Source organism: Anser cygnoides, chromosome 3 (assembly GCF_040182565.1).
Source record: "Anser cygnoides isolate HZ-2024a breed goose chromosome 3, Taihu_goose_T2T_genome, whole genome shotgun sequence".
Taxonomy (NCBI): domain Eukaryota; kingdom Metazoa; phylum Chordata; class Aves; order Anseriformes; family Anatidae; genus Anser; species Anser cygnoides.
In genome coordinates this window covers 79,663,728-79,687,074 of record NC_089875.1, presented here as the reverse complement: position 1 = coordinate 79,687,074, position 23,347 = coordinate 79,663,728, and the positions used below count along the sequence as shown (strand labels likewise).

Below are 23,347 nucleotides of genomic sequence, written 5' to 3'. Positions count from 1 at the left end.
CTTCTTGTTGCATGTCAGTTCCTATCAGAAAACTTGATTATTTTGCTGCCACTGCTGTGAGCAATAGAGGAATTACTGGAGGGCATTACTTTTGCCTCAGTGTCCTACAGTAACATTGTCTCACCTTATTTATCCCAGATTAACTTCAGAAAAGCATAAAGCATCACACCAGTATTTAGGAGGGCTGCTGTGCCCACAGCTCTTGAATTTAGGTCACTTCTTCAGCTAAGCAATGGATGCGTGTTTTGATTTAGAAAGCCAAAAAGAGGACACCAAGGTGTGCACACAGCAAGACAGCTTCTGTGATATTGCATTCTGCATTTGAATTAGTCTGTTACGGTGGGTTTTGTGTTGACTGCTCTGCTCTTTGTGGCATTGGCCTGTTAGAGATTAACTGAAGTACAACTGTAAAATTGTATAGTACGCAGATACGTGGTTACGTGATAGAAAGTTGCATAGCTCATAGCGTTGTGAAAGGCAGACATGGTTGGAAATACCCATTACTTTCATTTTTAAGGTGAAGAACAGCATAAATAAAGTCTAAAACTCACAGATACAAATGATCAAATGAGACAGTCCAGTGCTACAATCTTAGTTAACATCTTACCTTCAGATATGAATGTCAGTAATCTCCTCCCTTTCAAAATCCTAGTAAAGCTGTTTAATACTGTTTCTGATGGGTTTAAGCTTGTTGAAAATGATAGAAAATGAGAAGCTCTTTTGAGAATCCCCAGCTCTGCATTTCATTCAGTTTTCCTTTGAGAGCTGGTAGAAGCATTGCCTCTATTTGTACCTTGAAACCGAAGAAGACAGAGAAAGAAAATTAAACTCCAGGTTGACTAAAACCATATAAATTTTATGAGGTTCGCCTTTCAGTGGTTGCAGTTGTTTCATTTTGCTTCAGATAAAATTTGATTTTTAATAATAAATTAATGTTTGTTTTAATCTTGCAGGAAGTAAACTCTGACATCCCCATTTCATGGGAATACAGTCAGGGTCTTAAAGCCTTGTTTGCAAATGCGTTCAAGTATTTAAGTCATTTTTAAAAATAAATTATATTCTTGGGACAATTAGTTGATTTTGAAAAAACTCATTGCTTAAAAACAATGAGTCCAGCAGTAATCTGAAGCCCATTATATGGGGATTAAAGACTAAATAGTGGCCTTCTGGTACATAAAGGGAGCCTACAGGAAAGCTGGGGAGGAACTCTTTATCAGGAAATGTAGTGATAGGACAAGAAGAAATGGCTTTAAGCTAAAAGAGGATAGTTTTAGGTTAGATATGAGGAAGAAATCCTTCCCTCAGAGGGTGGTGAGACACTGGCACAGGCTGCCCAGAGAAGCTGTGGATTCCCCATCCCTGGAGGTGCTCAAGGCCAGGCTGGATGGGGCTTTGGGCAACCTGGTCTAGTGGGAGGTGTCCCTGCCCATGGCAGGAGGCTGGAACTGGATGGGCTTTAAGGTCTTTTCCAACCCAAACCATTCTATGAATCTAAATCAGAATAAATTAAATTGATATTGTTAAGAATTTGTTATTTGATTGAAAGGGAAATTATTCTGTTCTCAAAAAAAATCTGAGTGAGCTTCTGCTAGTGTACTTGCTTTTTATTTTTGTATTTAAAAAAAAAACAATGGGGGAACAAATTCCTAAGTGGAAAATCAGCTGAAATAAATACCAAAATAGATGTGTATTTATTGTCGTTGTGCTAAATCAAGTTCTTAGTGGAATTTGAAAAAAACAGAAGTAAATTGTCTGCTCACAGGAAAAGGCTTAAATGTTCCCACAGTTAATATTAGTGGTCCCCTCCAAGTTTCAGCAGTGCTTCAGAGTTGAAGAATCAAGTTTACTAATTTGTAACATGGACTTCAGTGGCTGGTGTTTGATGATTGCATGAGTGAAGTGGATAAGAGGAAGCAGAGGGAACTCAGGCAGCACTTGGCTCTGAGACCTAGGTAAGGGTAAACTGATGCTGTAGTTGTCAGAGGGCTTAGTTCATTAAAATAGTAAAGAAGAACAAAACAGAAATAAATTTATTCTTGCAGTGAAGATGCTGGTGATATCACTGTTAAAACAAAATACTTGGTGATTTCACTTGGAAAAATTGACCTCAGTGATTTTGTAGTAACGTGGCATGTTGAGAGCATACCTATATATATAAACGGACTAAGAGGAGTATTTACTTTGATGTTCATTTTTGTGTGACCTGAGATATTAATGACATATAAGTCCTATATAGCTGTTGTCAAGATTATTATAGAAAATGACACATTTTTATGTGATTTGTTGGATTTGCCTATTAAACTCATAGAAAATTATACCCTAACAATAAGGAAGGAAGGAATAGGAATCTTTTAACATTCAAGACCCATTTAGACTAATTTTCACAGAGCTGTACTGCATATTTTATAGAATTTTGTCTATTTTGTGCCTATTTCATTCTCTAACAATTTTTACTGATGAAAGCTTGTCGATTCCTGTCTCATTAGAGAGCTGCTGTACTTTAAAAATATATTTCAAGGGAAAAAATAAAAAGAGAGGAATAGCAATAAAAACAACATGTATCGTGTGGTGAAAGATTGTCCTTTCCAGTTACAATTATGTACCAGCAACTTACTTTAATGCTACGCATGCCGCCTGTGTAAAGTTTCAGTGCATTTGATGTCAGCCTGAATGTTTCCTCTAAAAATAAAGGTGAACAATTCTAGATTTTGAAATGATGGCTGCTGAGTTGGGGTAGGGTGGGAAGGGGGCGGGGGGGGTGTTCTTCCACCCCCCATGCACACTTTCCGTACCTTGTTTGAGAAGAGAGAATCCATCATTATTTAAGTTGGCGTAATGCTATCATAAATTTTGATCTCCTTAAAATAGAAATCAAATCATAGTTAAGGGTCCTAGTCAGAAAGCTCTGTTTATGAAGAGATAACCTTCTGTTCACTGCAACTTTAAAACAAACAAAACAACAACAACAAACCCACCCCATATTAGATAAATACAACTAGCAGTGTGATTTTTACTATTATGATGAATAATGGAGGGGCCAAATTGGAGCATTCTGTGATGAGTTAGAAAATGGATGGCAAAGAGTTGTTACCTCAGAGCTTCCTGCCATTTGATATAGTTCAAGGAGAGAGGCAGATCTGTTAGGATCTATAGGAACCTGTTAAGCTGTATTTTAGGAATGCTTATGATGGTGGTTGGAGGGTTGCTCCTCTTCTCTAAGTCACCGTATGGCTGGACCTGTGTGCAAGGAAGAATCAAGGTTATATCCAGATGCCAGTTTTGGGGTTGGGTTTTATTGCTTTGCTTTGCACTGGTTTACTGTGACAGTACTGGGTGACAGTTTACTGTCACCCTCCATGCTCTTTTCTGATGATCCTGTTAAAAACAGAAGTTACTTTGGTTGAAGAAGTACGTAGAGCCCTTCCGGTGTGATCTGTCCCAGTTCATTTATTTTTTTTGGTGTACGCTTCCAGGTGTGATATTCATTGCAGGGCACAGGTTGTCGATAGTGGGGTACCCATGAAGGCTGTTGCAACAGGGGCTCCACACTAGCTTATACATGTTTTAAACATCAGTTGTATGTATGGAGCGTCATTGCTTGGGGTTGCATTGGGCCTTGCTTGTTCCCTCCATCACAGCAGAAGAATGGGTTAGGTGTAAGAAGCACGTTTTTAGGTCTGTCTTTGTATAGAAGCTCCAAATGACCATAAAGGAAGCTACTCTATGGTTTGAGGACTTGATTGCACAGGAATGCAATTCTCTTGAAACGCAATGTAAGATAGTTTTGTCTTTGCTGCTCTAAGGAAGTTGAGAAAGAATACAGTGTTTTGCAGTCAGTATGGAGATGTGCTTTTCAGCTTCAAAATTTCTTAAATACTTTTGTCAGATGATACTTAGGGACTTAGTTTGTCTTCTGTTTCAGGTACCCACATCTCACCAGGCTTCATTCTGTGCCATGAAGCACAAAATCTCCACAGGATTTTGATAGTGGAGACAAGAGATTCAGTTGTGGGCAGGTTGAAGGGACAGAAGATATTGATTAAGTGTCAACTGTGCCATTGCTGTCTTCTGTCATATCACTTAATTTTTCTGTCTCTTAGTTCCCATGTCTAGAAAGTGGTTGAAATGTACACTTCTCACAGAGAAACTTGAGTTTTAGTGCTTATAAATTGCTTTGAGATACTTGGAAGGAAAGTGCTATATAATTTTGAAGTTCAGATTCCCCAGAAGGTGTAAAATGGCAAACTTCCATGAGCTGTGATAATTTACAACAGCTGAGAGTTTACCTTCTGTCCCTACCTTACTTCACTTCATGCTTGACTAGATGAAAAGTTTAGTTTTTCTGTTTTAGCAACTTATTGCTTTAATATAGTATGATGCATTACCATATATAATATTATGTATTAATGTAGTCCAGTTAGACTTTTATGAAGCTGATTTTTGATCATAGCTATTTTATCACAAGTCTAAAGAGCTGAAATATTTTTATTGAGTTAGTCAATGTCTTCTAGGTAGGCTTCTGTCAAGTCTCATTTCCATTAACAATTAGGAATAGTAAAACAAATGCAAGCAATAAAATGTTTGGAAGAAGTGAATACAGTTTTGAAAAGTATACTTTCAATTCCTAACCTTCTACAAAAATGACATTTTTTCCTATGTGTTTGTATAAAATTCCTGTAAAATGAACCTACCACTTACTCTCTTACGATGTTTTTCATAAAGTAATAGCCCTTTTGGGAAGACTAGTATCATTATCTTGTACTTGGGAGGATGAAAGCTCACATTCATGAGAGTTCATCTTTGGGATGAAGAATTCCTCCTTTCTTCATAAGGTTGTTTTCTGGAAGTATTTATTTTTTTAAAAAGAGACAGAGATACAGCTGTTAAAATTGCTACTAATGGAGCGGTTTGACTAAAAAGTCTGCCAAAGTCTTGTAGGTTTTTTGTCCTCCTTGTACCTGTTGAGGACTGTGGAGGACAACGTAGAATGTATTTGTCTAACAGACGTATGAGGAAACTGGGCAACTGGTGATTGATGCATCATAGCTGATATGCTTTAAAATGATAGATTGTACCAGTACTTGAAGAAACATTTTCTTCTGAGTCTTCCCTTCACTCCATCTAAGAGAGCGGTGGCAGCTTCCCAAACTTTTATTTCACATCTCCATTAACATGTTAGGATTTTTCTGGGGTCATTCCCAGGAGTTCATTAAATCTATGCATGTATTGTCAATAGCATCTTTAGACTTGGAAAAGGTTGGGCTTTTAATATTTGGAACAGGAAGAAAGGTGGAACTCAGCTGTCAGCTGAGTGGAAGGGCTGAGGGGGAGATACTCACCAAGCCATTGCAGACGAGGCAACTTTTGCTGTGCTTCCTTTATCTAGGATTTGGAGCTAATGGATCTTATTTGGGCTGATTTTGGAGCCTCCATGCTATCTGAGGGTGTTAAGAATTCCCTCACTGTAAAATAGAAAAAGCACCCACGTTCCACAGCATTATGTGCAGGCTGTACCTTGACAGTGGTCAGAGCTGGCTGAGAGGAAAATGCAGGCAACCTACAGAAGTGGGATATGCAATAACTTGAAAATACCAGCTGATTACTTAGTTTGATATTTAAAATCAATTTGCAGCTCATTTTCTTTCCAGAAAACCTGGTCCTGTGAATTTAGTTACATCACCAGTAGACTTCAATAAATTGAAGTGAAACAAGAACAAGTGAAAGCAGCATCCTCTGTGTCTGCAAGGATGTGCGAACTTCTTCGTTTTAGGACACTTGTGTGTTTTCCATTTAGATAAATGTTCTGCTTCCAGCTCTGAGCTTTTAAGGAATTAAAATTTCCATTCTGTACTGTGAGGAAATGATACAAGAAGCAAAATTTCTTAGAAGCCTTTGGTGTTTGAGTCAGTCTTCTCCATCCACTCCCCGTTCACATTAACCTGCTTCTAAGCTGCTTTTTTGTTTTGGTATGCTGATCCGAGCATTGGCATGCATTTTGTGATGCCTAACAGACTAGGTCACATATGATCAGAGAACAAAAGATTTACCACTCATCACTTGCCATAGTTGCTTCCTGCAGAGGTACAAAGAGGTTCTTTTGATTTACAGTACCTTCCTGACAGAGCTACTGGGAGGATGGGACAGCACATGGCTGGAGATGGGTGAGGCCAGGAGTGGAAGTGGACTGTAGCTGAGGAGATGCAGGAAACCTGAGTCTTCCATTCTTTCCAAATTTTGCCAGAGCAGCCTTTTTTTTTTTTTCCTTAATATATATAGATATATTTTCATTTGTATGGCACTCTGATTCTGTGCTAATTGGTAAGGTAAGTGTGGGGTAGGTTCATTGCCCATCCTTTAGAATGTGGGAATGAACAACCCACCGGAAAACTAAATATTGATGCTGTCTGTTGCATCTGATAATTGGTCTCTGCTTTCATCTCCAAACAATCCTTTGCTTGTATTCTGTTATTCATTGTAAGAGGAAAAGGATTATTAATGCAATGCTCTTTTTTCTTTTTTTTTTTTTTTCCTTCTCTGTGTGTGTGTGTGAACAGGAGCATACTGCAATAAATATATTGGCTAAGAGAAAACATTTGCAAGAGATCCTTGCCCAATTTTTTTAATCTTCTCTTAACATGAAGAATGTGAGCAGTGATAAATTGTTCTGCTAATCAAACAGCACTGAAAGGTTAGGTCATTGGAAGTCTTTAGTCATTTTGTGCTTTTCAAGAGTGAATTTGTTAAAATTATGCTGAATACCCACTTAAAGCCTCAGCTGAAAACCCTACCTGTGTTTTATAACTCTGCACTGTCAGAACTCATAATAAGTCAAACATTCTTTCAGAGGTACTCATAAGGGAGAAAAAACCCTGTAAATTTAAGAGTAATTTCAGATTGTAAATGAAAAAGAGAGGCACGACTGTTCATTTGCACCAATCATGCCTTCCTTTCATCTGCTCTGATTAGGCCTGGTGCGGTTTCATCAAACTACTCCATCACTGAGCTGTCACTCCAGTCGTCTGTTGATTGAAAACAATCAGGGCTCTGATGGCACAATTATTCTGACCCTTTAACTAGAGGCTGCTGTGATAATGAAAGGTTGATTATGATAGTTTGTGCCTCTTTCAGTTTGCCAAGAAGGTTAATTTGGGCATCAGACAGATGTTTAATGGGCGCTTGCTGGCTACACTGAGGTAAATGAGAACGTGCAGTCTTCGATATTGCACGGATATAGTTTGGCTGTCAATCATTGTCATTTTGAGTTTGTGCCTCACACTCTGGAAATCACATTTTATTTTTTCCTTGGGATTTAATTTATTCTGTGCCCTGAGGAAGTTCTTTCGCTCTGTGACCTTCACAGTAGCTTTCTCTGTCTTTTTTCCCTTCCCTCAAATGGAGCCCAAAGGCATAATACATCTAGAGGAACATTTTTCTTTCATTTTTTGCATTAGGAAAAAAAAAAAGGAAGGAAAATTTAAAATCCCTGTTTATCAACTCACCCCGAACAGAGTAAATGTTTTAATTCTGATTGTAAAATCGGAATGTGCAAATGAAATCTTGCCTGCTTGCAAATGCAGCGCCACACTGGGGGCTGCTTACATACACACACATTTGTAAAACTGACAAACAGGTAATTTTAAAACGGCGCTGTGTAAAGAGGGTGGGGGATGGCACAGCATTATTTTCACAGACTACACACGTATGCCTCAACCTAGCACCTTGTAAATACAGTCTCAGTCAGTGCAGTACAACTTTTTGAGCTGGAAAGTCTCTCTTCAGGGTTCAGGGGCAAAAGACGTATCATTGCTGATTCAGAGATTATTAATATTTACTGGGTTCATATTGAGAGAATTCTATGCATAATTTTGTAGTTGTTTGGCTCAAGGTGCAAAGAAATGCAAATACCTCATAATTTTGATTGTTCTACATGCAGCTCATTACAGTCTTATTTTTATGCACATTCTTAATTCAAAATAAAAAGAAGAAAAAGATTTCTATCTATAAGGCTCTGTGACATCTAGGTCTAAGTCCCTCATTTTCCATACTGACAAATGTAAGGTACTGCCTGGTTTGTACAGCTGCTGTGCCACGCAGTTACTTACTAACTTCCATGCTTGCTTTCTAAAAATGTTTGTGTGTAACCTGTGGCTTTGAAAAACTGGGCGTTCTTGATTTTCCCCAGAAACAACTCTTCACCCATACGTTTTTATTAAGTTTTATACAGTCCAATTTAGCTCACCTTAACTAAAATGTTTAAATCAGTATCCTAAACCTCCTTTGTAGTCTCTGGAGAGAGAGGAGGACTGAGAGATCCAAATTCAGGCCCATTGGAAATCCCTGTCCATTTTAAAACATGGAAGTTCCTCCTGAGCCTTCAGTGAACTTTGCTTCAGAGCTTTAGTAAAAATTCTGATTTATCCATAGGTTCTGCTCCTGTAGATTCAAATCTCCTTGAGATTTGAAGAGCCAGGAGACTGCTGACAGTAGCCACTGAGAAAGCCAACATTGAGAGGTGGTGGTTTTGAGGCAAGAGGTTCCTGTCTGGAAAGTCGGAGACTTGGTGAAATAGGTAAACTTCAAGAAGAGGCCAAATCATGTTCAAGTTTATAGTCAAAATTTGTGTTTTAAGAACATGTGGCAATACAGTGTAAGCTGTTTTCCAAATGCTGAACTAGTAAACACCCAATTCTGCTTTTTGAAGTTCCCCAGCTCCCTTAGACTTGCTGCAGTAGCTGTGTTGCTCTCATGACTGGCTTTGTCTTATTTATTAATAGGAGCTGATCTATAGAACTGTCCAATATACTAATGGCACAAAGATACGAATTTGATTTTTATGGCCTAAAATTTTTCTTATGTTAAGCAATAGGAAAACAGCTTAGGTGACATTTATGTTGAAATAAGACATTTATGGGTATTGTTTTTTCCTTCTTTTCTCCCTCCTCCTCTTCCTTTTTCCTGTTACATATGATCATTGGATTATCATGCAGAAAGCTGATAATTGATGTTGAATATATCTGGTCTCAGTCCAGGAGAATTCTTCCCTCTGTTCCTGTTTCCATGTTTAAAATTATCCTTTCTCCTAAAATGAGAATGTTTGCTCTAATGTTTTATTTAAGATTTCCATTTGTTTTAATGAGAAAATGGGAATTCATTGTTTTGAAACCTTAACAATTTTACCATTTCTGTTTATTTGTTGTTTCTAAAAAACAAAACAAAACAAAACAAAAACCCACTAATTTCTTCCACAGCTATCACTTCTTTGCTTCATCTCAATTATTAGAGACCTTAGAGGGTATAAACTAGCATAATTCCTTTGCGGTCTGTGACATGAATACATCAACTAAAGACCAGACAAAGATGACTTTAATGGAGTTCCTGTGGCCCCTGCCCCTTGCAGAGTCCAAGGAGTACTTACTCTGTAGACATAAACTCTCCCTGTTGCTGACATTGTGACTTAAAGTAGTTTCCAAATGAACTTGTGTCTAACAAGTATATCAAACTTTTGCACTGTGGCTTGGCTTTTCTGGTTAGTGAGAATGATTCTAGGGAGATGCTGAACAGGCAAGGCAAAGTTATAGTTGGCGACCCAAAAGACCAGATAACTATCTGTTTCAGGGCTATCTTAAGCAGGAGTGAAACTCTTAATTCAGCTTTAACCTCCACTGCCCATGTACCTTCTCCAGCTGTGGTACGCATATGGTACGTACAACATTAATAGCTGGGAGGGAAGAGCTGCATTCCTAGGCTTTGGGAGTCAGGCTGTTAAAGCACTGTGCTGAAGCAGAAGCTGCCATTGTACAAACAATGAAACCACAATCCAACCTGCAGGTGTGTTTAGATGTACCCTTCAACTGTGCCACAGCGTATTTTCCATTTGTTTTCTGAAGTTCTGAGAATGTACTCCATTGCTAAATCAAATAATGTAACCTTGGAGAAGAGATGTTCTTTGGGTTAAGGCTGCAGAATAAGAGAATTAATCTAGCTTGAAAATCCCTGTCCTTCTGAGGGTCTACTTTTGTCATTTACATAGTTCAGAAGATGAATATGGCAAAATATATTATTTATTAAAGTTGATATAGGTAGCTTCTTTTTCACACACATTCGTACATTAAAATTAATAGGAAAAGAAGCTTCTAGCAGTTTAAACAGAGTGTGCCTATATGGCACTAGGAGTAGGAGTCTTTCCTTAGTTTTGTAAATTATTTAGCAGTGATACAAATATTTTAAAACTCACAATTGTGGACAGTCTCTTTGTTTTTGCTTGCTTGCTTGTTTGTGTTTTAAACACAGTTGTGATTTCAAGTGCTGTCAGTATCTCCTCAGGGACATCTGCTTGTCTCTCCTTGCAGTGTCATACAGTGCATAATGGCTTTGAGTTTTTTTTGACAATTCTGATTGTAGTTTCTAATCACTACTGCCAGAGAGGATAAATAGGTACTATAATTGGTGCATAGATGGGATAAATTTTGGAGTTTCTATGAAGGCACCAGGCTTCTAAGTATGGATTAAACAAAAGCTGAGTAAAGGTGATGGAACTTGCGTTGATAAATACACAGATGTTTGCTGATATATTACAAGTTTCCGCTTCCACCATATGTACATGAGAGTTATATTTGCCTCCTTTAACGCTAAAGGAAATTTAGAACTGTTTTACAGTCCATCAGTGACTGTTTCTACTACATCCAAAAAACTTGTTTGGGAACTTAATTTTCTTTCTTTTGAACTTCTCCCCCTCCAGCCTTCCAATAGCTGCCAAACCATCTGCTGACTAGAGTGTCAGTTCGCCTCCCAGATAACTCAATTTTCTTCCATGCTTCCATGGTGTGAGACACCACGTTCTGCTAGAGAGCACCATAACAATGCGTGCTGCGTCAGAAATGTGTAAGTCTAAGGCTCAGTTGGTGAGTGCCCCTAACGCCACAGAACTTGTTCCATAGCCCTTTGTCACAGTCTAGGAAATGGACATGAATTCTATGAATATACATATAAATACCTGCATTTGTAGTTTTAGTACAGCCATATTATTTTTAAGGAGTATCCCAACATGAATTTATGGCATTTAAAGTCAAGTAACAGTCATTGTTTTCAATAGCAGGACAAGGAGATGAAAACATTATAGCTTTTAGCTCGCACCACTTTTTCTCTGCCTTTGAGTACCAAAGATTAGGTGTGTGTAACATAGGACACTGTAGTCAAATTGTGTTGAGCAGTAGCTTGAATTGATCTGGACGGGAGAATTTGTACACATTGCGATTCCCAGATCTTAGTGGCTTCACTAAGAGCCAATGGAGTTTCTTTGCTGATTATCAAATGCCTGCAGACCATCCAGCTGATTTAGTGATGTGCCTGGGTTCTGAGCCCTGCCTCCTAAATTAGCACAGTAAAATGTAGTGATCCTCTGCAAACTAACCTCTGACCTGCTAAGTCTGGTTACAGCTAGTAGCTCCTATACAGAAGACCTTATTCCTCCTGCTGCTGTTGCAGTTGCTCATTAGAAAGGAAACCTGGAAGTAGTATAGACCAACGATACCTTTAGGTGCTGCATTTAGAGGATCCCAAGGAGGTTGCAATAGATTGAATTTAGAAAGATTTAAAAGTTTTCATAAATGAAGAGAAAGATGCAGGACAGATGGCTGGGGATGAAATAGTGTAGGAAAAGATGGAGAAAGTCGTGGTTCAAGGCCGGGAATAGATTGTACATCTCCAGTGGGTGCCAACAGAATATTTGTGTCACTTTACGCCATCGCTATGGTGGTTTAGAAATTTGTGATTTTAGTGAAATGTTAAGCAGTACTGATTTCAGTGAAGCTTTTTTTTTTTTTTTTTTTTTTTTTTTACAACTACTCCAGGAATACTTTCAGTACAGATCAAACTCAGTGTGAACCAGGTTGCTTTTGCCAAACTTGATGCAGCAGCAGAGAAAATGTATTGCAGTGGAGATGTCCATCCTTTCTGCTGCAGATCTTCACACAGCCCATATGTACAAATGAATGCAGATAGTGAAAGGTATAAATGTATGTAGTGTTGTTTTTCTGTTTATATAGTATTTACTGGAGGGGACAAGAGGTGGGGGTGAGAAGAAAGGAAAGAGGAAGCATGAAGTTTTAAGATATTAACAGGCATTAATGTTAAACTTCCTTTAAAAGCCTTGTGGTTACAAAGACCTTATTTACCTCAGTGTATGTCTTTTATGAGTCTGTAATATATGTCATTAAAGCACAGGTGATAACACCATTTTAGATAAGAGTAAGGTCATGGACTCCAAGCAAAAGAAACCAATCTGTTGGACACAAGTGATGACAGGTAGAAAAAGTAAGTTTTGTGAATTCTTCTTTAATATAGCAAGCCAGAAATCATTCAGTTAGTATGAAGATAGTCTGAATTCCACTTGAAATTCAAGCGTCTAGTCAATGATGTGAGCTGAGTGCCTCTGAAGACTTTGGTGAATGATGCACGCGTCCTAAGACATGCAGTAGGGAGTTACCTAAAACCTCTCAGTAGGAGACACTAGATGTGTGGATTTGGTGGATTTAGAACATGTGAATATAATCCTCAATGGTTTCAAGTCCATAAGCACTTTATAACATATTTAATTAACTCCCTTTTACTAGCAAGCCTAAACACGTATAGCTAATGCACAGTTTGAAACTCAATTCAGCATTTAACTCACTGAATTACAGTTGCAATTTTGATGCCCTTCATTGATTCTTTGTTTCACAGGAGTTGAGTACAACAGTGCAGAAAAAGTGTTTCAAATTAATCTTAATACGAAAGTGGTTTTAGTTTGTCATCTTCCCTCTCTGATGGAGTACAGAAGCAACAATAAATTTGATACACCATGCTTATATGAAAGCTTTTAGTAAGGCAGGAGTCTTTCTTTCCAGCTGTTCCATGTGACATTCTTGTCATCAGTACAGGGCAGTGAGTTTTAGATTAAACTCTCGTTATTGCATGAACAGTTGGAAACTCAAGAGTTCTTTGTCAGGATGATAGGAAGTATCAAGTAGAGGAGCCTGTCCTCATCCAGAACTATTCAATGTCTTTATTAATGACTTGGATAATGTAATAATATATTTTTTTTTTTATGTTTTCAGACAATCAGAGGGTGCAATGGTCTTCAAGCGCTTTTGAAAATAAAATTAGGATTGAGAATGATCTTGACAGATTGGAGCAGTGGCCTTAAGTAAATAGTAGAGTTCAGTAATGACAGAGAAAGCATGACGCTTTGTGGAAGTTCTGCAGAAAAAGAGGTGGGAATAAGAATAGGTCATAATCTTAAACATGAAACAGCAATATCATAGTGTGTTAACAGTCTCATGTAGGGATATACAAACAAGAATGGCAAAGACTGTTACAATCAAAGTGTTCTTCCCAATCTATTCACTACTACTACAGCTCTAAGAGAAAGATTTTATCCAGTTTTAGGTAGCAAACTTTTTCATTCAGAGGAGAGGAAACTTTCACACACATCTTCAAATGCGTTGAAGATGGAGGAGAGAAGGCAGGTTGCAGACTGTTTTTCATCCTGGACAGATGGGATGCGATGATCATCAACTTCAAGTGTTAGACTGGTGGTTCCTGGGCTCTGGGGTATAAACCCAAAGGTGGAAAATGAATCAAGTGAGTGGAAAGTTTAGAGGTTCAGCACAGGTAAAAGGAAAATCTGTTTAAGAGGATACCTGAGCATGGGGACAGTTTTCCTGAAGAAGTTAGGGTATCTTCCTCACTGGAGATTTCCAAGAATAATCTATACCTTTCTTGTAATGGATTAGACCCTTCCTGGCCTCTTTTCAGACTTTTGGTGGGATTCAGTATGCTTTACATAATGTAAAGTCTGTGTTTATTTATGGCTGTTGATACCAGTTGCAATTGCTGAAGCAGTTTCAGAGACCTCTTCTCCTCTTTCTCTCAATCCCAAACCAGCAGAACCTATTCTCTGCACCTTTCTTCTTTGACTTTAATTTCTGGTCCCCTGACACTTCTGTTCATTTTATGAATGATATAAATGAAGAAGGAAAAAAAATTGAAGGATTCGTTATGTATTTTGTATATTCCTTCAATATTTTGTCATAAGTAGAATGAAAGGTGGGAGAAAGGATTTTTTAATTAATTTATTTTTTTAATCATCTAACCAGATTCTTGCTTTTCTTTCTAGTGGACCCGTGGTCTCCAATGATCGCATAGTCCCCATATTTGTACTACTGCTCCAGCAGCTTGATTCCTGAATTGTGTTCTCCTACAGCATCACTGTTTGCACAGCAGGAGTGTTGCATAGCCGTATTACAATCTGATAATGTGGAAATTCTTTGGGGGGGAATGGTGCAATAGAGTGCTTTGAGGTATATTATAGGTGAAATATTAGTATGTATGTTTTATGTTGAGTCACATACATTCATGACTACTTCTCATATTGACTTATATCGCTGTTGGGGCAGGTACGTAGTTCTTCCTGGAATACAAACACAGTTTTTCAAAAGACCAAACTTTGACAGAATTGCACACGAATAATTGGTGTTTTGTTTTTCCCTTCCTCCCCCCCCACTTCCAGCTGGCCGTGAGGTGGTTGGAGCACAACTGCCGCTACCAGTACATGGATGAGCTTCTCCAGTATGTCCGCTTTGGCCTTATGGATGTGGATACTCTGCATACGGTAGCTCTTTCTCATCCACTTGTCCAAGCCAGTGAAACTGCGACAGCACTTGTTAATGAGGCCTTGGCTTACCACCAGAGCATCTATGCACAGCCGGTTTGGCAAACCAGAAGGACAAAACCTCGCTTCCAGTCAGACACTCTTTACATTATTGGTGGGAAAAAGCGTGAAGTCTGTAAAGTGAAGGAGTTGCGATACTTCAACCCGGTCGATCAAGAGAACGTTCACATCGCGGGGATCGCAAACTGGAGCGAGCTAGCACCCATGCCGGTAGGGAGAAGTCACCACTGTGTGGCTGTCATGGGAGACTTTCTTTTTGTAGCTGGTGGAGAGGCCGAGCACTCCACGGGCCGCACCTGTGCGGTGAGAACTGCCTGCCGCTATGACCCCCGCACCAACTCGTGGGCCGAGATAGCTCCGATGAAGAACTGTCGGGAGCACTTTGTGCTGGGAGCGGTGGACGAGTACCTCTATGCAGTAGGGGGCAGAAATGAGTTGCGGCAAGTTCTGCCTACCGTGGAGTGCTACTGCCCCAAGAAGAACAAGTGGACCTTTGTGCAGTCCTTTGATCGATCGCTTTCGTGCCATGCAGGATATGTGGTGGATGGTCTTCTTTGGATATCAGGTAGAAAACGTTTCACACAGTTTGAGGTACTAACAAAACACCAAAATATGGTCTTGAGTAAAACTAATAAATCATCTTTGGTTTGTGTGTCAGGATAACTTTTGCCTTAGGAGTTGGGTATTTCAAAGAATTTAAGAACAGAAGCATGTAATCAAGCCTGGTTAGAAGTATAGGGGCATAACACACCTGTCTACTTCTACTAAAAATCCCTCTGTGTTTCAAAGCTGCATATATCGTGTACTGCCTCCATTCGCCGTTCATAAATCACAGTGAATCAAAATGATAATGCCCTTTTTGACAAGTTTTGAATTACAAAGTCTGTGTGCTTGCTAAAAACAAAACCTAGTTTCTGTAGTATGATCAGGTACTACTGTGTTGATTCCTGATAATGAAATGGAGAAATAAGTGCCTGTTGGTTTGTGTAGGTGCAGAGCTTGAAGGCAGGTGTATGAACTCCTCCCACTTGCTCTTGAGGGTGTATTAACAGGCCAAGACGACCTTTGTTAGAAATCCTGCCTGGTTCTGACTGTCAATAACACGTGCACAGGACTGCCTGGTTGTAATCATAGCATTATGGTACAGCTAGACAAAAGTATAGGCCTTGTGATCTTAAGCTAACATATCATTTGCAACTCGATCTGATATACTTTTTATTTTACCTGTGCACAACGATGGGATTTGAAGACATTGTGTCATCAATCTTTGCAGTGACTTTTCTAGTATCGGTTGCTTTGGAACAAGGTCGGTGCTGTCTACAGAAGGTGTGACAGGAAAAAACAACATCTTTTAGTAGGAAGAGTGTCATGGAAGGTTATAAAGTTGTAATATCTATCAAGGAACTTAATGAGTAAATGGGACCAGCACTTAAAAAGTTCAGTGTTTGCTGCCTTCACAGCAGATAGCCTCGGGGGATTTTAGCATGGTCTGGGATCCCTCTGGTGAAGAGATGATGCATGAATAAAAGATTTTTAGCTCCTTAGGCCTTCACTGTGCTTCTCAACATATGTCACTGAGGTTAGTGGAGCTCCTTGCAGATGCATCTTTCTGCCCATATGCATAGTGGGTTCCCAAGCGTTGGCAGGGGAAGTAGCAGAGACCTTTTTTCATACGTACACACTGAAATCACGACTATGTGTTTTGAAAGAAAGGCGTGGGAGAATGCAAGGAGTCATGGTGGTCCCCGGCAGGCACTTTGGGTCACTTTCTTTACAATTGGCTTTGAAGGAGTCTCATACAGTTTGTGTTGTGTGTTAATCCTTAAGTGTGCACACAGTGTGCTTTGAGACCTGGGTATGGTACAGAAAGATTTCTGATTTTGGGTGTTCAGAGCAGTCCCCTGTTTGTTCATTACCTTCTCTAGTCCATCGGTGGAAAGAGATGAGTGCCTGTGATGGGCAAGTCGAAGCACATGGATGCTACTACTTCTGTGTCCCAATTTTTTAATTTTTATTTTTTCCCTCCCCTTAAATGGTTTACATTTGTCAGTTTCTATTTTTGGAAAACAGTGCTTTTTAGGGAGTTGCGATGAACATATTTGTATGGTTTTATACCATACAGTTTTATTGAAAGAGCTCTAGAAACACTCATCAGAATTTGGCCTCTAGTATATGAAAAAAAAAAGTTTTTTAATTTATTTTTTTTTAAATTCACTTACTAAAAAACAAGTAAAGAAATTCTACCCAATTTGTTAGAGATTTTAAAGTCAAATATGAGTTTGATTGAATAATTCTTTTAATCTTTCCTGATATGCTAGGAAAAGGGATATTGTGCTGGGGATTAATTAATGTGCCTAGTTATATCAGTGAAATGCATGCTTACCTGTACATTCAAATGCTGTCTGCTTTACATAATGAAGCAGTGTGATATTGTGTTCAAGGATATGCCCTTAATGGACTCAGAAGTCTATTAGATGAACTGAACAAATGGGAAACATAAACGAACAAACAAGCCATATTTTACCAGTATTTGTATTTGAAAAGGGTATCAATATAGCTTGTGTTGTAAAACTGAGAGTGTGTGATAGTCGCAGAAAGGAGCAATGTTTTGGCAGTAGACAGGACTTTTTGGTTGTATCCTATATAGCTTTGGAGAAAATGCTTAGCAGCTTGGAGGTGCTAGATTCTAACAGTTGATTGTGGATTATGGGAACACATTCCGCAATACTTCAGAGGCTATTGATTTGAATTACATGTTCACAGATTGAATACTGCGTTTATGTGTTATTTTTAAAATAAAGGTAGATGGAGACGCTATAACTGTAGCTAGCTTTCTATTATTAACTAATTGCTGAGGGCCACAAACTAGCTGTGTATATGTATATCCAGGGCTAGGGGAATAGCACAGAGAATCGTTCTTTTGTGCTGAAATATCAACAGTCACTGCTGAAAAAAGCTGCTGTTTTACCATCATATATAAGGTGTTAGTGTAAGAGTAATTGGTAATGCAGGAGGGAACCTAATTTCAAGTATGTGGTTTAAAATTAAGTAATTAAAAAATTAGTTTGGGTTTCTGAGCTGTATCCCTGCAGCTTTTTCTTGGAAATACAGGTCATCAGCAAGAGCTCTCAAAGTTAGTCTGATGCTACCAGCTGGCACAACAGCTACGAAAATTTGCCCATTTTTTTTAGTAAGCGAATAAGTTAAATAGTGATAATAAAAGTTTTTAGCCCTTGTATTTGTGGAGAGAGTAATCAAAACATGACCTGCATGCAAACCATTTACTCATTTTATAGTCAAAGCATTAGTGCCCCCACTACAAGTCCATGTCTTCTGAGGCTTTGCTGATCAAAGGCTGACTAGACTTGAGGGTTTTCTGTTATTATTATTGGGGTTCATTGTTGGCTTTACTTCGGGACAAATACTAGAAGGAATCAAAAATCACAGAGGGTAAAATTGTTGCGAAGATGTCAGGGAAGGGAAGTGTGGTAACAAAATGGTGCCCAGGGACATGCAGACGTGGACAGCAGGAGCTGGGAGGTCAGTGGCTCAGGTGATGGAGGGACTGCTAAGCTGCCCCCACCCCTTTGGGGTTGTTACCTGCCCAAAGCTTGCCAGTTTTGCACTTTGGAACTAGTCTTATCCTCTAGAGAGCAAAAATGGGTTCAGCTCTCAAGTTTTCTGAGCTCCATATATTGTGGAATATATTTTTACATCTGTGTTGTCGTTTTTTTCTCATCTTTTTTTTTTTTCTCTCACAACCCTCTATTTAGTTTTATTTTCTTATTTTAAAAAGTGTATGAGAATTCATTAAAACAAGTCCTCTGCATTGACAGTATGGCATCGGGCAGATGGTTCTGAAATTTTATAGAGAGATGAATCTTGCAGGCCGCAGTTAACATCTGACACCCTGACCCACTTCACAAGCGAATTGCATGCCACATGCTTCAAGTGAAACGTTTGAGTGAAAGAGACACAAACGGCACCAAACCCTTTGGAGTTCACCATCCCTGACAGTCGCTTCCTATAAAAGCAGAGAAATGTCCTCTGTGGGGGTGAGAGCCTGAACGGTGCCCATTTCCCTGCGTCCTCCATGGCGCATGCGTGCGGATCTGGAGACCTCCTCTCCTACATGCGTCCTCCGTCCTCCTCCCCTGGAGGTGCCCCGCACGTGGAGGCCGGGGCGAGATGGGGGAACCTCTGCCAGCTCGGTGCCATTTCTGCATCTGCAGCGGGGGATAAGGAGGCTTCCCTCCTGGTAAAGGGCTCAGGAGAGGAGCATGTGAGAAGTGCGGTCTGAAGCCCAGCATTAGGCTGTGGTTTCACAGAGGTCCCAAGTTGCCTGACCTGACATGTGTCAGCTAAAGTCACGTCTTGTCCTGCACAGAAAAATTTGGCTCTGTGGGAGAAAATAAACCGACCCTCTACAGTTCCTTCATATTTAACAACTTCTTCCTTCAAAAATCAAGAATGAAGTTTTTAATTTCAAGACTTTTATTTTTTTCCCCTAACGTTGAGATTTTGACCAAAGATATGACCATGTATCTTGGAGAATTATTGTGTGTGCAAGTCATTTGGCATGAAAAGCACTACATTACTATTAGTATGCTATATGATGTGAGGAGGGTTCCCCCCTCAAGTAAATGCCTATAATATTATTTTATGAAAAATAGATCTGGAATAAATAGGAGTTTACAGTATCTGACCAAACCCAGTTTTATGGCGCAGCTGGCACAGAAATTACCATGTACAGGGGCTTAATAAGGAGGTAAATCACCTCTGTGACCCCATCTTAGTCTGCATATGGGATATTCTTTTTTTATTATTATCTTTGAATAAAGATAATGGATCTCACACCTTTCAAGCACATATGTTGTAGGTTTGATGTCATTGATTCTTCGTAGATTGACAGTAAACATCTGTTTTTAAAGCTTTTATTTTTTTTTAAATCCAAAAAACCTAGGGCTTGTGCCCCTCTTGTTGGCACCCAGATTGCATCCAGAGGGGAACAGCATCATTTGGAGCTACCATTGGTGTCTTTCAGGGATTTCATTTGGGTGGAAGAAGATGCTCCAGCTCAGCTGCCCTCGCTGTACCTGGGCTGGCTGAGTAAAAGGCAGCGGGCTCACGTGTTGAGGAAGGCTGATCTTGTGTTTAACACACGGGCATGAGAGAGAGGAGAGATTTCTATTTTAAAACAGCAGAGTACCGTAGGGCACATTTCATGAGTTCGATATATTCCATGTATTTGCTGGAAGGAGTACACACGGGGAGCTCTTTGCCAACATGTGGTTTTACACATCTCCCAGCAAAGTCGGATTCGTGTGCACAGCCTAGCACTTGGGGACTTCGGAGAGAGTGGTGAGATTTTCTGTGGGATTTGGATTGAATGAGATTTCTCAAGTCAGATGGGGGTCTTGCTAGGACACATTATAAATATGGATTATAAATGTTTGATTGGGAAAATTGTGTTAAACCTACTGCCTACCACCCTTCTCCTTTTGGAGGTGCCTTTATGGAAGGCGTTTTTCAGTGCACTTTGTGGACGGTTTGGGGGCTGTAACAAACATTTTGCATGTTTGGGGAAGGGCTGGACAAAGGGGGGATCTCAGACTTCCAGGACCCTCTCCACACAGAGGGGAAGTTGGGAGGTTGTGGGTTTTGGAGGGCTTAGAAAGCAGGGTTTGTGGCTTGTCTTACAGCATCTGCTGCAAGAGGAGTGAGCAACAGTGGCTGCGGCAGTGAAAAAGTCCATGGGGTTGGTGCTGCGCTTGCCATGAGTTTGGTGCCACAGCTGCAAGAACGAGAAAGAACCAGGCTTGTCCTGAGGGCATTCCTCGCCTTCCTGAAATCCAAGTCCTCAAAGCAAGCTGCCCTTGTCAGAGCGGTGTGGTCATCGCTCTTGCTTTGTAAAACCCACCGAGCTCTGACCAAGCTGGGGGTTTTGCTGCCATTCGCCCAGGCAGATTTTTTTTCACTTTCCTTAATCAATTTGCTACGACATTAGCTGCTATTGCTTAACATCAACTTTCATGACATGGTTTGTAGTTTCAGATCTTCAAGTGCCATTCCCATACCTCCCCCTTCCCTCTTCTTAGAAAGCTCTGCTGAGCAGTTGAAGAAATTCATCTTAGGATTACCCCAGCTTTTTCTGAGAGAAAGTATGTATTATTTTTAGTACCATTTAAACTTTTTTTCCTTGTCCTATTTTTTAGGAGGCATATTAATCTTCTTCTGCCCTTTCCCAGCTGCCTGGAGTATTTTTAAAAGAATAGTTCAAGAGGACATTACAGACTTGTTAAATGTGAATTTTGGCAGAAAATTTTAAACTTTTGCTATAGCACTTCAAAGTTAGGAGGAACTCGAGTTTGAAAATTGATGCAGATATAAGATGGCATATTTAATGACAGATGTATCTATAGAAACCTGTTAAGATGCAGATTATCTCCCTGGGGAGGGGAGATCAAAACTGCCAATCTATAAAATATACTTGTTAGGGGAAGGCATGGAATCTATCTCTGCAAGCACTTTGATTGCAGGGGACAGTGTAGCAGCATGTGGCATCATAACCTAAGAGCAGACAAATCAGCTTGATGACTTTCAAAGCCAAGAATACTGCTGGAGGCAAGGGTACTCCAGTCTAGAAGAAATTAAAACATATAGAGACTGTTATTAATTCCAGATCTATTTTTGTGTAGTCAAATCTGTATGCAAATCCTTAGCATCTCATTTTGGCAGATTAATCTAAAAGTGAAGAGCGGTATGTGAAGGGAATGTAATGATAAAACACCACAGATGAGCAATATTGCAGGGAAAAAATGTAAGCTGTGTACTTGATATGAGGGGCCCTTTGTGAAGAGAGGAAAATAATTTTGCTTATTGGATTATTTCATAAGGAAGCGACCCCGTTCTTTGTCTTCTCCCTCCGCATCTTTCCACCCGAATTGAGGTGTTCTTTCTGAGCGAGAGTAAGAGACCCAGCACTGTGTTCCTGATGCATCTCCTGTAGATTAGTGTTCTGGAGGCAGCCATCCAAACAACTGCAACTTTTAGTTTTCAAAACAGCAATCTGACAGTTCATCCTTAAACATTAGGACTGTTATTAGTAAGTAATTCACCCCAACAGGAGCAGAGCAGTAGGTAAAACGTTAGTGCCAAGTTTTCTGTATCTATGCTACATACAGTCTGCATGTTTTGCTTTGGGGTAGGTTTACTCTGGTCCTCTGGGCTGAATATTCCCAGCACTCAGGTGGTACAAAGACTGGTTGTTACTGCACAGGAATGGGAGCAGAGCTGGTACACATCCAGAGTGGAGCTTCTGGTTGAACATCTTCCAGAAAAGGGGAGTACCGATACCGCTCACCAGGAGTGCCCCACAAAACGAAATGATGGGTGAGAGGTGGGGGGGTTGGTCCATAACGCCAGCACGGCTCTGTACCAAAAGCCCGCGTGGAGGTGTGCTGAGACCAGGGGGGATAAAAGCATCTTATTCCCCATAGCCCCGTGTGGGGAGAGAGCGGGGACGGGCACTGGTGGCAGAGCTGCAGGGACACCAAGCTCATGGGACGCTTGAGCATACTCAGAAATACATTTCCTCAGCTAAGATTGCAGCTTTGAGACAGATGGGTTTTTCCACCAGTTGTCTCAGTGAGGTTTACCATTTAAAACCAGAGTACAGGATGAGCAGGCATTACACGTGCACTGTGATGAGGTAAATAGTTCTTTTGCAACATCTGCTTGGGGCAGACTGTTCTGGGCTTTATACCCTGCTTTCTACAGATTATTGTGAAGTTCCTATGCCAAGTGGTTAGCCTGGTTCCTGATTGCTGTGGAGGAACCTCCCAATGTAAGTCTTACAACCAAACCATAAGATGTTCTCTCTGCAATATGGGATAACTATAATAAATATAAAATTCTCTTCAAAGACACACACGAATGCAGCTGCAGAAGGTTGCACTGTGCCATCCTGTTGGCATTAGTGTCGCCACCACTCTCGTTTGAGCACAGCTCCCCTCTCACCACTTTCTCCCCTGCAGTGCAGAGCCACCTCCTCGTTTTTAAAGGGTGTCGGGCACTGCCTGCTCCTGGCAATAGGGACGGGGCTTACCTTTTTGTGTCCTGGAGATGGCTGACCGCACAGTCATTCCTGAACAAATCAATTTTTATCTTGCTTTTAGCCCTCAGAATTAGCTTTACAAGGCAGTGACTGGGGTTGTTTCTGCTTCATGTTTCTAGATGTTTGACAAACCTGCTAATTAATACCTCGTAACCAGATTAAAAAGTGCAGAGGCATGTGAGTGTAACCGGGGCTATGCAGTGTAATCCTGTCAGCAAATGGACCCCACGACTGGTTATTTTGCTGTATCTGATCTTGGTCCTGTTTTTGCTAGTATGAAAAAAATTAACCTGTATAAACTCTTTCATAGGAGGAGTAACAAACACCGCACAGTATCAGAACAGGCTTATGGTCTATGATCCCAAGCAGGTGAGTATCTGTGTGGTATGTGTTTTTCTCATGTGTTTTGCTTATAAAGGGTCTGTTAGCAAACGCATAAAATACAATAATTTCTTAAGTTTAATTTGAGTTGATGGTATTTTAAATTCACTTTGTACTGATGTGTATGTTTAACAGAGTAA

The 23,347-nt window shown here is 40.0% G+C and overlaps 1 protein-coding gene across 17 annotated transcripts in view; it reads left to right on the top strand.

Annotated features, from left to right (window-relative positions):
* Positions 1-23,347, top strand: part of KLHL32 (kelch like family member 32) — a 123,873-nt gene that overhangs the window by 92,874 nt on the left and 7,652 nt on the right. For 13 of the 17 annotated variants that reach the window (XM_066994501.1, XM_066994504.1, XM_066994495.1 and 10 more), the window contains 2 exons: positions 14,549-15,275; positions 23,137-23,195. In XM_066994501.1, the coding sequence (XP_066850602.1) occupies positions 14,549-15,275; positions 23,137-23,195 (786 nt within the window). The other 4 variants (XR_010830447.1, XR_010830446.1, XR_010830445.1 and 1 more) reach the window with 4 other exon arrangements.